The sequence below is a fragment of the Astatotilapia calliptera genome, chromosome 3 (assembly GCF_900246225.1).
Source record: "Astatotilapia calliptera chromosome 3, fAstCal1.2, whole genome shotgun sequence".
Taxonomy (NCBI): domain Eukaryota; kingdom Metazoa; phylum Chordata; class Actinopteri; order Cichliformes; family Cichlidae; genus Astatotilapia; species Astatotilapia calliptera.
Window position 1 is genome coordinate 31,111,428 of NC_039304.1, and position 15,867 is coordinate 31,127,294.

The window sequence follows — 15,867 nt, forward strand, 5'->3', positions numbered from 1 at the left end:
TTGCTCTTACGTCTTGCTCTTATGCTCTCGTTGTGTTTTTCACCTCTAATCTGAAAGCTGAAGATAAACACGAGTGTGTACCCATTCCAGGTGCAAAACGAAGCATCCTCCTCCATTCCCTGCTAATATGAATGAGCAAACCAAAAAACAAAACAAAAAGGGAAGCAAGGCAATCTTTTAAGTGTAGCTTCCACTAAATTATTGATAAAGACACTAAACGGTCAATTAGAAGCATGACAACCATCAGCACGTGCCTCTCTGCTGCTCGGGGAGGGTTTGGACTGAGCCTCTGTCTTCATTCATTGACACATGCAGGGTTTGTCACGGCTGCTGCACTTGACACTCCTTGATAAAGCTGCTGCTAACAGCAAAGGGCACAAACACTCGCCCCCTCCATACAGAATAAAGTTTACTAACCCTGCCCTGACAAGTACACAGAGCCACACGGGTAACACGAACGGTTCGGCCACGGGAAAACAGGCTTGTGCCCCCGTGTGTGCCGAATGTCAATTAATTAGCACAGTTAGCTTAATGTTAGCCAAAGTTGTTGAAATTCCTGTGGACGACTTGCCGAAACTTCTGCGACAAAGCCAAACAACCCGCCTTGAGAAGAAAACGTGAAGCCAATAAAGACAGCCGGCAGTCAGGACTGTTCAGGCTCGACACTCTATATGTTCAAAGTGGAAATTAGCTAGCTTTAATGTTTGCTAAAGTTAGCCGGCTAGCTGTCCGATAATGGAAGCAGACGGGTTAAAGTTTTGAGCAAGCTCCGGGAGTCTCTGGATCAGCGCTAGTCGCAGCCAGCTAGCCTCGGCTCCCGCAAGCTGAGTGACGCTGCTGCTCCCCCAGCCGTGGAGTGGGGACTGACTCACCGGAGTGTCGGTCCGATACAGTTGGTGTCTGTGCTCTCGATTTCCCGCAGGATACGTTCGTGCTCGGCGGCTGTCTCCAAACTCGCCATCCTGCATGTTGCTCCGGACGGTTCCGAGCTGAGCTGAACAGACTCGCCGGGATCTGTGCGTCACGGCAGGAGGAACCACAGGGTTGGCTTGATATTTTAACCGAGCAGCCCGAGTGAGCGGAGCTTTCCTCTTTGTCGGGAAGAAGGGACGTTGTGTTATGAGGAGCGGCGACCTGTAGAGTGTTAATGTTGTTAAAAGAGTTTAAAAAGTGACATTTGCGGTTTTAACTAAAACCACCGATTTAAATCGGTTAAACTGAGCACTGGAATTTTCAGTCCCCTACTTGGTTTGATAAAATAAACTAGATTTTTTACTCCCCTTTTAAATGTTGTTTTACTTCTGATTCAAGATTGAAGACTCTTTGTTGTCATTATGTAAACATAACATAGCATAACAATACACTAAGCAAATAATAACAATCACTTTTATTTGTTGGCACCTTTTAAAACTTCTCACGGTCATCAACATTAAATAAAATTTAAAATAAAAAAATATGTTTTGAGCATTCATCTCCAGTTTGGCATCTTAATCAAAAATAACAATAATGTGTTGACTGTTTTTTTTTTTAACTTTTTTGTAAAACAGTCAATTTGCAGGAAATCAATAAAAATAACCAAAATTTTACTATTTGACCAAAATGGTCCATTAAAAGGGTGAAAATTGCAGTGAAGCCATTTATTTGAGTATAATGGCTTTAATGTTTGACACCCCTGATCTATAGTAGGACAACATGGCGATAAGATATACTGTATAAGACCTTTCACCTCTAATCCGGGTAGGATCTGAAAATGGCTACCTCCATGAAGTACATCGCAATGTTTTTATGTCGTGTGTCGCCTTCAATTTCACATTCAGTTCGTCAGTATCAGTCCCTTCTAGAGGCTACCTGCAAGGACATGTCTTTCTTTGTCTCTATTTATACATCCCAGACACTCTTACTGCAAAGCAGCATTGCTTTAGGATGGAGGACAGGCCTTGGGATTACATGGAGAGTGAAGAGTATATTGAAAGGTATGCAAGCAATCCAGTGTGGACTGACTACAGGAGGAACCACAAAGTAGACATCCCCCCTCACAAGACTTGTAAGACTTGCATTAGAGGTGATAACATATGTGGAAACCCCTGCTCAATTTGTTGTGATCCAAACATCATCATTCACCATCAGAATGTCAAGTTGTTGCAGCAATTCATTAGTCCCCAAACTGGAATGGTGTTGGATTCCACTCGAACTGGTGTCTGTATGAAACAGCAGAAGAAGCTAAATGAGACAATTAACAGCACAAGATCACGGCTTACTTCCTTTTCAGATTCCATATGTGGGATATGCCCACAGCATCATTCCCATGATGCTGTGGGCTCCACACCACCACCCCCTTCCTTTACTTTAGATGACAATTGGTATAAATGATATGGGGAAATACTTCCTGATGAGAATGAAGTGGCTAAAGTCAAGAAGACATATAAGGCTTAATTAAAGTGACCGCGGCACTGGTCATGCTGTCACAAAGAGACCTATTGCAAAACTTAGTTTGTTTTTAGCCCCTGAGATGTTTTTTCTACTGGTGTGCACAAAGTTGTACAATAAACCACAATGAAAAATTGAAAAAAAGAAATACTGTATAAGTTGTAAGTATGCCCACTTTCTTTAACCTAAAAATAATACAACTAAATACAAAAACATTTTAACTTTATCCATTCCTCCTCACACATGAAAATAAAGAAAACAACAACTACAATAATAATATTAATAATAATAATAATAATAATAATAATAATAATAATAATAATAATAATAAGAAGAAGAAGAAGAAGAAGAAGAAGAACTGATTGCAGCCACATTTTATTATGTGGCAGATTCAGACATGCACATGCATATCTTCTTCAGTGATATCATGTGTTGGCCTCTTACTTCTGTTAATTCTGAAATTGTTTCTTTCTTGCATTTCTATTGTTTGATTATTTGTTTTTAAAGTTCCTTTATTTCATATTTTCGCTTTGTCTAATTTCACAGGAACTTATGTGTGACTTATTTATACTATATGCCTTTATTTCTGAGGGGTTTTACATCTAAGTGACCTCATATGTAATTTCCTAATATGTGTTTGTGCCTGTAAAGCCCTTTGAACATCCATATGACAATGGCCTATATACAAACGAAACAAACTGAAAACTCAAGTTTTAATAATTTTCCCGGAAACAAAAAGGTGGGCGTGACCGCTGTGTCCTTTCTCGAGCTTAAACCGAAACAAGACTTCCTTTGATATTTTCAAATTAAAACCACAAGTATATTCTGGCCTCGCATCTTTTAGCTCTTTTATTTAATAGCAGTCTGATTTTGCTGTATCTCCAACATAATGCAGTTTTGGAGCATTTTTGTACTCCACGGACTATATGTGTGCTTTTAAAAGGGGAGCAATGCTTTTATTTTGTAGGCATACTTGCTTACTCAGACTGCAGGTGTCAGTCTGAGTAAAGCTTTCGGATCTGACGCTACTCATTGTGCCTGCTGTCGGAAGAGTGAGAGAGCGAGAAAAGTTAAGATGGAGGTAAAAAAAGAAAAAAAAAGAAAAAAAGAAGAAGAATAAAGACAATTTGAAGCGATCTGTTTGAATACGAGTGAAGATTGTCCGGTTGATAATTTGTGTTAACATGAAATGTCAGTGGTTCGCTAGGCTGGATGAGCCCGCAGCACTTTGCACATGGATCAGAGTCCATGCAGTGATAACGGGAACAAGCTGTGAAAACTCAGCATTTTAATTGCGCTGTTGTTGCAAATAAAACTTTAGTTTGTTTTTAGTTTAATTGTGCAGCTTTTGCCAACTTTAATTTAACTCGCGCATATACACAAACACAGGCGGCGTGGATCTGCTTGACTGTGTCTGTGCCACCTGCTGAGGGCAACTCTTGGACTTCAATCATTAAGACATTTGAATGGCATTTCCACAGATTCGCAGATGCCTCGTTGTGTAACTTGCATGAGGATAAACGGCATCTCAGTTGTGTCTTTTGAGGCTGATCAAAAACACATATTCTATGTGGGGTTTTTTCCCCATTTTTATTTTTTATCTCTTTCTATTTCAGCCCCAGAAGAAGTTGATCAACTCAGCAGAGAGTTGCGTGGATGACGCCCTCCTCGGCCTCGTCAGGGCCTCTGGGGGCCTCTCTCTGCTAAAAGGCCACAGGGTTGTGCTTCGGTCCGACCTTGAAAACCTCAAGGGAAAAGTGGCCCTCCTCTCTGGAGGGGGGTCGGGCCACGAGCCTGCACACGCAGGTAAGACTATTCCTTTACACATGAACATGAGATACTTCTGATTACCTCAGCTCTGATTTCTCCTCCTCGTATCCTCAGGTTATATCGGAGCAGGGATGCTGTCGGCGGCTGTTGCAGGAGGAGTGTTTGCATCGCCGCCTCCTGGCAGTATCCTTGCTGCCATTCTCTCTTTGCACAATGCAGGCAATGTGTCCTTCAGTTTTCCGTGTGTGTGTGTCTGTGAGAGTTGGTAGTGCATATATAATCACTGATCTTATCTGTTTAATAAAACCAGTGCTTGCACAGTGCAGTGTGGTGCAACTCTTTTTAAAAAAAAGTCTAACTGTTGATTTGATTTGAAGTTTGACCTTTTACATTTGATCCTTTTGCCAAAATGGTTCACTGATCTCGCCCTGTGACAGTGCTGCACTGTTGCCGTCGTTAACGCTGCACCTTATAAAAATTTGGTGGCCACTTCCTTTCAGTGAGGAAAAAATCTGTGTCCATGGTGATTGCATTATTTTTGTAAGTAGTCACAGAGGGTCTAACACCTTCACCCACCTGGTGTGAAGTAACCTGTCTGCAATGGACAGACTCAGACTGTCTTCAGTCAGTCTCACAGTTTGCAAATAAGTGCATGCAGATTGCCAGCATGTGGCAGTAGGGTGGAATCGACTCAACTGGATGCCAGCTGGTTATATTTGAGTTATATTCCTGTGCAAAATCAAAGGTTACTGAGCACCTGTGTTAGTCTGCAGATAAATTACTATCCTGCAGCAACTACTGGGAGGCAGAGCCTTCAGCTTTCAGGCCCCTCTTCTGTGGAACCAGCTCTCAGTTTGGATGCAGGAGACAGACTATGGCTGTATCCCAATTCAGGGTCTGCAGCCTTAAAGGCTGCATTTTAAGGCCGATTACGTCACAGCGACGCGACGAAGGCTGTCCCAATTCGAAGGCTGCTCGAAATGCGGCCCTCAAATGCGTCCTTCATTTCCCTGAATTTTAAGGAGGGGCGCCTGAAGAGTAAACTTTAAGTAAGTACTGAATATTATGTCACTTATTTATGTGCAAATGTTTAATAACGAAGAACATTAAAACATTACTGTTGGCCACATGTCGGCAAAGTTATGTGACATTAGTGACGTTTGTACTAACTTTGTTTTAAAGCCTTTACTTTAAAATATACGCCGTTCAATAGCTGAGCTTAATCTTACAGAGAATGACCAAAGCTCATGTAGAAACAAACAAACAAATGATGTTCTCCTTCATGTCTGTCAGACAAAGCTGTATGAAACGTTTCCAGCTGTTAGTATCATGGTTGCTAGGCAACCTGGGCAGCGCAACGGAGGCTAGACCGTCCCATTTCACAAGCCTCGCATTTCCGGCCTTAGCGGTCTTTAAGTACGCGGCCCTTGAGGATCATTGAGGCTGCGTACTTTAAGGCTGCAGACCCTGAATTGGGATAGAGCCACTGTCTCTTCTTTTAAGATTAGGCTTAAAACTTTCCTTTTTGGCAAAACATAGAGTTAGGTTTGCAACAGGTGACCATGAATCCTTCTCCTAGTTACACTGCAATAGGTGTAGGCTGCTGGCCCCAAAAAGAAGGATAAGGACAACAAAGTGATGTTGTGAGAACAGATGCTCATCATAACCCCAGATCAGCTACTGCTGTCTCTGGCAGAAGGGAACAAAGACTGTATATAAAAGACTGAGACACACTTTATACTAATGGTTAGCAAGCTGGAGTTGTGAGTGCGTATCTGACTGAGAAACTGAGGATGCTGTTCATAGGGTAGCGACCCATCAGTCACAAACTAGAGAGTCAAAGCCATAACTAAAAGTGTTTGCTGAGGTCAGAGGGTTCGTTGTGCAGCCAAAGCAGTTGTCCCCTGGTGGCCATTAGAGAGAATGCAGCTTTTAAAATACATAGACCTAAAAGCTATGTCCATCTTTTATATACTGTCTGTGACCTGCTGCAAGTTTTTTTTTTTTTTTAAATATCCAATGAGCTAACAACAGTCTTCCCACTCAGGAGCCTCTGGGGTCCTTCTCATTGTGAAGAACTACACAGGTGACCGCCTTAACTTTGGATTGGCTGCAGAGCAAGCTCGTAACCAGGGCGTTGCTGTTGACATGGTGATAGTTGCGGAAGACTGCGCCTTTGACCAACCAAGTAAGGCTGGAAGAAGAGGCTTGTGTGGCACTGTCTTCATACATAAGGTACACAACAACAGCCTAATAGAGGTGTTATTTACTCTGGAAACAGCTCAACTTGGACCAGTACAAGTGTATCCTGAGTTAAAAGGGTTATAATATTATATCACTGTGCTCATTTTTTTTATGGTACAAATGCTGTTATAAAGCTACATGAGGCACATTTGTCCTGTCTGCCGGTTCATACATGCCAACCCTCCCTATTTTTCCGGGAGAATTCTGAATTTCAGTGCCCCTCCCGGAGTCACCATTCTCCCGAATTTCTCCTGATTTTCCACCTGGACAACAAAAATGAAAAACCATATCCCAGAATTCATAGCTCAGCCCAGCCAGTTCCAGTTTCCAACAATGGCGGCAGCTACTTAGTTTTAATATTACTCTTATTATTCTTTCTGGGTCGCAAAATAAACTTTTAGCATATTTTCAGGCGAGAATGTAGCTGTGTAAACTTCAAATAACTGAGTTGGCGAGAACAGCAAAGTCCCGGCACGTTTTCAAGCCCCTGCGGTCTTTCGCTACTCAGGTTAAACATGATATATAAGTCACTTAGATAACCTAAAACTGTTATTGTTTGACTTTTTTTTCAGTGTTTTATTTGTTCCTGAGTAAATCCGTTTGGCTGAGATTAAAGTTACTAGATTAAATAAAACTTCCTCTGGGGTTTTCACACAGCTGAATAAACGTCAAACACAAAACTGACTAAACAGAAGTGTGAGATGGTCGAGAATTTACGCCAGCATCCGGTTATATTTAGATAGCAAGGAGCAGACGGCAGTTTCACTCCACCGAGAGAGCTCGTGACGTAATTCTGAAGGCTAGACCGTCACAGTTGCTCACTTCCGGCCTACCTGGCTTTTGGAGGACCCGGCCCACTTAGACCATGAAGGCTGGGTCCTCAGGTGGATGCAGCCTCTGCATTTGGACAGCCCCAGCTGGGGGACAGTAATAACAGCGACATTTAACTTACTTTAAATAAATAATTTTAAATAAATAAACACTGTAAAATTCAAGTTTTTTGAATATGTGTATATATATATATATATATACCAACCCCCCCCCCCCCCCCCCCCCCCCCCGGTCTCCCTAATTCTGAGGTCTCAAGGCTGGCAAGTATGTGCCGGTTACTGATCTTGCAAAAAAGAAACTGTGAAACTGTTCTCTTAATAATAATTTTTTAAAAAAAAGGAAAAGCAAAAACAAATCTTAAAACGTATGGAGGACTGAAACTGCCAACATCAAACATGAATTAAATGTATAATATGCCCTTAAATGTGTCTAATTTAATTAAAAAATAATTAGGCAATAATTCATTCATAAACTCTGGCATTATTTTTTTTACTTTACCCTGTAATTATTTATTTTTCCCACGTAATTATTTTTTGTAATACATATTTTTATTAGAACCACAATAATAATGTCACATTTTATTAAACGCTCCATGTTTTTTCCCACTGAATGAAGCTCTTTTGTGTATTTCTTTTTATATTATTATTTGTATTTATTTATTTTACCGTCATTGTTGTGAGTCATTTTATGATGTTGTATTTTGTTGATCTAGGTTGTTGGAACAGGAAAGTATACGTCATCTTGTGAACTTAAGCAGAAACCATGAATTTGTATATTTTGCACCATGCAGCCTCGTATCATTGATGCTTTTATTAGATTTTTGTAGTATTTTTCTTGCCTTTAAACATGTGGTCTCTCGCTCTGTTAGCTGGCTGGTGCTTTAGCAGAAGAGGGCTGCTCATTGGATCAGATTGTTTCCAAGGTGACGGAGATTTTAAAGAGGATCGGTGAGTCGCGCTTTCTTTTGGGGGTTTTTTAATACATTTAATACTTTCTGGGAACACTGGAATATTTTTCTTAATGATGTTTCTGTTTTACTCCAGGCACTCTGGGGGTGAGTCTGTCTCCATGCAGCGTTCCCGGCTGCCTGCCTTCCTTCGATCTACCGCCAGGAGACATGGAGGTCGGGCTGGGTGAGGGATGATTAGAGGAGGATGGAAAAGGTGGAGTTGTGAGAGCAGGAGAAAGAGAGTGGCAGAATATGGAGAGCAGCCTTTTGGGCTGACACCAGTTATCTAGACTTTTATTTCCAGAACTAAACTTCCACCCAAGCTAATGAATACTTTTTACATTTTTTTTTTTTTTGTGACAAATGATTTAAAACCAGATCGTTAGAATGGCCAATCTCCATCTTTGACTTTCTCTGCAGATGTGACATCATGTTAGTGATATTTTAGAGAAAATGACTGAATTGCACCATCTAGTGGTGTGCAAGAGCAGTTAAGAGCAGCAAAATGGTTTAAGTGAAGCATAAAATAGTGTTTCCAAAGAATTCATTCAGTCAAATGGGGAGATGGGGATGTCAGAATTTCAGCATGTTAAATGGGTTGGGTGTCTTTAATCTGAATCTTTCTATTCAATTCATAAAACTGGAGGAAATTCACTTGTAAAAGCTGAGAAAATGATGGAAACTCTTCTAAAGATGCACAGATGGCGAGAGCACAGGAGACGAAAATGAAATAACAGCCAGTGTTTTCTTTCTATTTTCAGGTATCCACGGGGAACCTGGAATAAAGAGGTCAAAGGTGAGTCGGATTTGAACCTTAACAGCCTGAATGTGCTTTTACCATCAGGCTGTATGGCTCAGTTTCTGTTGATCTTCTCCCTCAGGTGGCCTCTGCTGATGAGGTGGTCAAGACCATGATAGACCACATGACCAACCCAAGCAGCCAATCGCATCTGCCGCTGAAATCAGGTTCACTAAATGACATCGATCATGTATCATGCTGACCGTTAGTACGGCTACTCTCCATGTGTGTGTTTTTTCCCTCTTTCCTACAGGAGACTGTGTGGTTGTGTGCGTGAACAACCTTGGAGCTCTGTCTTGCCTAGAGATGGCTGTGGTGACTAGATCGGCCATCATCTGCCTGGGTAAGTGTGTGTCTGTGTGTGTGTGTGTGAGGTAAGCATTTAACCATACTTAGCTGGGTCCTACTGTGCTTCTCTCACATGATCACCATTTTAACTTTAATATGCAGGAAAATAAATACCTGCATCTCACTACACCCTGTGAGCTAAAATATCGTCCATGTAAAACATAACCTTGTCTCTTTTATTTTTCATAGCTTATGAATGGCAGTTTTTGTGAGTAGCTAGACTAACTAAAAGAAACCACAGTGGAACGTTAATGAATGCTATTGAATAACATTTTTTATTAGCACTTAGCATGAGCTCAGATGTGATTTGATTGGCTGGTTTTGGTGGGTGGGGGAACAGCACGATCATTCGATAATCTGGAATATGATTGGTGTTTTTTATAGAAAGCCGTGGAGTGGTGGTTGCCAGGGTGATGTCTGGGTTGTTCATGACCTCTCTGGAGATGGCAGGAGTGTCGCTGACCCTGATGAGGGCTGACAAGGAAACACTGAGGCTGATAGGTAAGTGTTCAAACACATAGCTTTGTTTTTCTAAACTTGTGAGGGCCTTTGTCATAACATCACAGTGTATTCAGAGCTTCAGAACTTCAAACTTCAGAAGCTTCAAAGTGAATGCTTACATGATCGACATGGCAGCAGCAACCAGTCAGTCAGCTCTTTGGCATGAAAACCACGAGGCAAACAACTAATCCAGTGGTCTAAAGAGCTTGGAAAGAAAAGCATCTGGACTTCTTGGAGTTTCCTTGAAGAAGTTTCACTTCTCATCCGAGAGGCTTCTTTGGTTCTAAGAGCACCTGGTGGAGAGTCATAGATTTTAAGCCCTATGTGAGTGTCCCCCGAAGAGGGTCATGGACCCCCTATTGATCCTGTACCTAATCACATGAGGCAAGATGTGAAAACAAGTCTGACCCAGAGGTGAGAGTGTGAGAGTCTGAAAGTCATATGTCTGAACAATCCCTTATGGAGTGGAGGAGACTAGCAGCAATTAGAGAGCAGAGACCATGAAATCTCTGTGAAATTCACCAACATGTACCTACTTTCTGCATCTTTGAAGCGAGGAACTACTACTGGGCAGGAAAGATAACCGAGTGATGTATGACACAAGTTGGGATGGTCTCTTGGAGGTGTTTTCAAAAAAACTTCAGATTCAAAGGTCATTAGCTGAAGTTATTAGGCTGTGTCACCACTTTGCCAAAGTCTGGAGGAAGACCCACTGTCACCCTCACGAGACTGATTTGGATGTTCAGGAACAACCCAGAAATCATCAAAGCGAGTTATAAACTGGAAACTGCTGGAACACCAGCTCCACAGTGAAGCGAGTTTTACATCTTCATGGATTGAGAGGGTACAGCCCAAGAAGGAAGATCCTGTGCCAAAATTTACATCTTCAAGCTTGACTGAAATGCCTTCTGAAGAAATGCTTTATGATTAGAAGAGGCAAAGATTGAGCTGTTTGGCCACAGAGAGATGTTTGGAGGAGTAAAGGTGAGGCTTTCAAAGCTTAAAACACTGTATGACACTATGACATCTCTGAGGGTGTTTTGCTACTGGTGGTACTGGTACATTGGATAAAGTGGATGGAATAATGAAGAAGGAGTACCTCTAAGTTCTTTAACTTCCCTTCAAATTGACAGCTAGGTGGTTGAAACTTGGACACAGTTGGTTTAAAAATTGGTTTAAATGGATAAAGCAGGCTAAAAGTAAGCTTGAAAGCTGCGGCCATGTCAGGAAACCAGGAAATTTAAATGAACTCCACCAATTCTACCAAGAAGAATGATCAAATATCATGCTAGAATTATGCCAGGAGCTTGTTGATGGCTACTCTGAGTGTGAAAGCCCAAAATACCCAAACCCAACCCAAAAATCACGATGTCATAAGTCACTGGACACTGAACATCCACGGTCACCACTTCATGGATAATGGACCTTCCATGTGTATGGACATGTGCAGGTATATATGTATGTATATGTATACATATGTATATTTAGTGTGTACATGTGTGTGTACATGTCTATAAACAGGAATAGTGGTGGTACAATAGCTATATCAAGCTATATAGTTTATGTCTTCCATATTTCCAACCATATCCATAATCACATACTGTGTATGCTACCATTGTATACAGTGTATTATCTTACTTTTTTTCATTGATTGTACTTATTTGTATTTTTGTATTTCCTTCTGATATCTGTACCTGAGCTGAGGTGATGCAAAAATTTCCCCGTTGTGGCATCAATAAAGTCTTATCTTATCTCTCTCTTAAATAAATTCAGACTTTTGCACCCAGTTCTTGATTTCTCATTAGATTTAAATTAAGTTATTAGATTTATGCTGAACAATTATTCTACCCTGGAAAAGGACTGGTTCAAAGTAATCATAAATCCAAACTTAGCAGGACTTTCATCCCCAAGATGAGTGAATATTAACTTCTGATAGAACCACACAAATAAGCACTCTCATATGGGTTCAGAGACACAGATTTATATGATAAATAAATTTGTTACTAATGAAAAACACACACCTCCTTTGTCCCATCAAGATGCTAAGACTACTGCCCCTGCCTGGCCAAACCTCAGCAATGTGTGTTTGAGTGGACGCAGCTACATCACAGAACCACAAACAACCATCAAACGGCCACAAGATGAGAAGCACTCTGAAGGTTAGTTCATGAGCTTTTTGTGCATGTGTATTGCAATCAATTATTGTAATGCATTACTTATTCAAGGCTTATAATTGAACATGTTTAAAACTTGTTTACCTGCATGAAATTGAAACAGGATGAACAAAAGGAAACCAACAAATTGTGCTGTCAGAGAGGGCATATTGGACATTCCAGTTAGGACACATAACATCCATTAACTCTTACTCTCTAGCCCAGTATATAATTTCTGATCTATATATTAATAAAATAGTTTGGGCTTTTTTTAAATGGAAGTTTGTTTTGTTATTCTTGGCAGGACCACTTAGTCCTGTGATGCATAAAACCTTGGAGAAGATTTGCTCCACTCTGTTGGAAAAGCAGGAGGAACTCAATTCCCTTGATCGTGCTTCCGGGGATGGAGACTGTGGTAATACTCATGCTCAGGCTGCTAGAGGTAAGAAACTGTGATTACTATCTTCAGTAGCTTAAAGAGGAACTTGTAAAAATAGTGAAGATGCTTGTTCAGCCATTCAGGAGTGGCTTCAAGGACATGTGGTCCCCGGTTGCCCCGGGAAGCTGTTATCGGTCGTTGCTGGATTGGTGCAGGAGAAAATGGGCGGGTCTTCAGGAGCGGTGGGTTTATTGATTCAAGTGGTGTTTGACTGCAGTATTCTGTCTTAATCAGCACAAGCACATGTACTAATGCTCAGTTTATTTCAGTTGTACAGTCTGTTCCTCACTGCGGCAGCCGGTCATGTGACCGAGGGGCGGAGCAATGCTGCAGCCTGGGCCACTGCTATGAATGCTGGGACAGAAGCAATGAAAAAGTAAGGGTTGGTAACATTTTCATGTCTGTATTTATTTCAAAGTCCACTTTTCTTCTTCATATGGCCATTTAACTGCTGTTCCAGAGTTTTTGATCTTATGATCAATGTTGGCGTGCTGCTCTCCAGTTGGTTTAAAAGAAACTTAGTTTATTCATTACTACAGTCACATCATCAGCAAATGCTATACTTGCCTTCCAGTCTGAAAGCTCTGGAATATCCTTACATTTAACTTTTGAATTAATGCTCTCAGGTCCCATATTATTTGCCAACCTGGCAGGTGTGTGGTAGCCTATGTCACCATTTTCAGTGTCATGCTCCTCCAAAAGTCCAACACTGAGTTGACTTCATCAGGTCTTTCGCCGGATGAAGCTTTAAGTTACAACATTCAGAACATAGTTAATATTAGCAGGGGATTTCACTACATCTCCTGGTTTATAACACAATGCAAAAATACCAGTTCAGTTCTGGATTCATGTAAGTCACTTTATCTTGTATCCTCTGCAAAAATCCAGTATTCTTCCCTGTCAGATTTGGACAGCCATTGTCTACAACAACTGCAAGTTTCTTCCTTTTCAGACCCAGCTTATCGCAGCATACAGTTAGGTCCTTGAACAAATGACTAGCTGTCATAGTCCATTTTTGCATTGCTGCTAGTTCCTCTGTAATCTCAAAAGTACAAAGATGAGTAAGTGGGCTGTTAGTGTATGTCACAACTCAAGGAGAATAAAAGTCAAGGAAGAGAAAAGTGCAAATTGTCTTCATTGTTTTTCAACCGAACCTCCAGATTTCTGTGCAATGGCCAGGTCGGACTTAAATGTTGACTTTCTTGCAGATATGGTGGTGCCGCCCCTGGAGACAGAACAATGGTAAGATTTTTGTCCCCCAAATCTCATTTAATCTGAATGACCTAATTTATGAAGAGTGTCTTTAGCAGTGAAGTTTCTTTGTTTCTCTTACCTTGTAGCTGGATGCTTTGTGCCCTGCAGTTGATGAACTGATTAAGCTGGCCACAGCTCCATCTGGTGGACACATGGCTGTACTGCAAAGTGCTGTGAAGGTATGGTGCCACCTGGTGTTGATGTGGTTGCACTGCTCACTCAGCAGATTTTTCTACATAATGTTCCTTTTGCTTCGGTCTCCACAGAAAGCTGCTTCAGGAGCGGAGGCAACTCGTGACCTTAAAGCAAGGGCTGGGAGAGCCAGCTACATCTCACCCAACCTGGTCAGCCTGCCAGACCCTGGTGCTGTAGCTGTGGCAACCATCTTGAAAACTATTCTGGAGGTGCTAGAGGGGCGAAAGTGATGCAGCCACCAGGATAAGAGTAGAGGGCTAATGCTACCTAAACAAAACTGTGATGCAAGAGTGATTATCATTTAAAATATTTTGATTTTGTGATGCATATTTTACATTTTTGGAAGCTATTTTTCACACTATACACAAAGTAAGTCATTACAAGCTGTTAAACTGAGTTTACGAAACAAAAGGATGTAAAAAATTATGGCAGCAGTGCAAAGATGTAAAGCAAAAATCAAGAAAAATAACTTTGGTATTGTCTCTAAAACATATTCCATTGAAAACTGAATCATATGAACAGCAGGAGACTTTTGTAGCAGAAGGGAATATTCATAGTTTCTACTAATAAAGGAAAAATCTATTAATAGATTGGTGTTAGTGATTTTGGTATTTGTTATTAAAAAAGCAAGATCCATTTATCCATTTTTCTGGTACTGATCTGGGATCACAGGGATTACTGGCATTCCAGAGAAGCCAGAGTCCATCTCTTGAAAGGCCAAACTCTTCACTCTGTCTCTAAGGGAGAGCCCAGCTTTTTTCACTTTGTGATCAGATGCTCCATCACCGTTTCTTCCTGCTGCAGCGATGATCTTGACTTTATGAAGGGTTTGTGTGATTGATATCAGTATGATTCAGATAATTAGTGAAGATAAATGTTTGGGAAATTCTTTTGTTGCATTTCCTGCTATATGATGTGCAGTAAAGATAATCCTAAAGGCTGCAATACAGCAGCTTTTAAAGTGAGGCCACAGCTCGTGCACACTAAGATGATCGCTTTCATGCAGCACATAATCTGTTGCCAGGTCTGTAGACCTTTTTTTTATTGTTCAGATACACGTTTGTTCTTCACACAACACAACTTTTATAGCAGCAGCATTCATAGTTCATTGGTGGGTTTAACACCTACTATGGTAAAAGGTTCAGGATGTGATGATATGAAAGGAAAATATTATTAACATGAAGATGACCTGCATTCATCTGTGCATGCATTCATGCAAACATCCATCATCCATGCATGCATGCATGCAGTCATCTACCCATACAATATCCATCCATGCATCTCCATAGTAATCCATGTATCCAACCATGTATGCATTGTTCATTCATCCATTCATCCTTCCATGCATGCATGAATCCAAACATGTATACATCATCCATCCACCCATCTACACATCTATCCATGATTCCTGCATGCATCATCTGTCTACCTATCTATCCATGCATCCATCAAAGTGTCCATCTACCCTTTGATGTCTGTCAGTCTGTTCGTGTGTCCGTACGGTGTTATCTTCATATTCAACTCTGGGTCCTGAAGGGAGTTGGAGCAGCTGCTTCTTTTATATATTTTTAATTTTAAATATGAAGGTCTTTTATCTTTCTTGTTCCACTGTGTGGCCTAATACAGATTAAATGTAGTTTAGATTCCAGTGCAGTAGGACAGTCCTGATATAATAAAGTAACTAAGACATATTATGTGTACATATAGATATGTGTGCTTTAACAGCACACACCCACTCCCTGTCCTCTTCCACACAGTGAAAATGAGTGGACATGGTTCAACAACCGTCTCGTGATTCTCACAGTCTGTAAAGATTTTTCTCTTTGATGATTAAAACGTGCAGATAAAGTCTTTTTCTTGTCTTCCTTGCTTCCTTTCAAACTTCGTTTCACACTGTATCAAAGAAAAAAACAAAACAAAGAAACCCAGCTCTGCACCGACTTCCTGACACACATGC

General features: G+C 40.9%; 2 protein-coding genes and 1 pseudogene across 6 annotated transcripts in view; 2 read left to right on the forward strand and 1 right to left on the reverse strand.

Annotated features, from left to right (window-relative positions):
• Positions 1-1,216, reverse strand: part of exoc6b (exocyst complex component 6B) — a 130,417-nt gene extending 129,201 nt beyond the window's left edge. For 2 of the 5 annotated variants that reach the window (XM_026162787.1, XM_026162786.1), the window contains exon 1: positions 873-1,214. In XM_026162787.1, coding sequence (XP_026018572.1) covers positions 873-961 — 89 coding nt within the window. In that variant the 5' untranslated portion in view covers positions 962-1,214. Of the gene's footprint in view, positions 1-872 lie in introns of all 5 variants that reach the window. The other 3 variants (XM_026162784.1, XM_026162788.1, XM_026162789.1) reach the window with 3 other exon arrangements.
• A 585-nt stretch (positions 1,217-1,801) lies between these two features.
• Positions 1,802-2,442, forward strand: LOC113019233 (28S ribosomal protein S18b, mitochondrial-like; annotated as a pseudogene).
• Positions 2,443-3,376: 934 nt separating this feature from the next.
• On the forward strand, positions 3,377-15,761 carry tkfc (triokinase/FMN cyclase). Its single transcript, XM_026162790.1, has 17 exons — positions 3,377-3,508; positions 4,044-4,233; positions 4,312-4,416; positions 6,245-6,432; positions 8,141-8,219; positions 8,316-8,405; positions 8,983-9,017; positions 9,103-9,187; positions 9,274-9,363; positions 9,753-9,869; positions 11,909-12,028; positions 12,327-12,464; positions 12,537-12,643; positions 12,731-12,837; positions 13,670-13,703; positions 13,802-13,894; positions 13,982-15,761. Exons 1-17 carry the CDS (start codon positions 3,503-3,505, stop codon positions 14,138-14,140), a joined length of 1,743 nt encoding a protein of 580 aa, XP_026018575.1. The 5' UTR covers positions 3,377-3,502; the 3' UTR covers positions 14,141-15,761.
• The last annotated feature ends 106 nt before the right edge of the window (positions 15,762-15,867 follow it).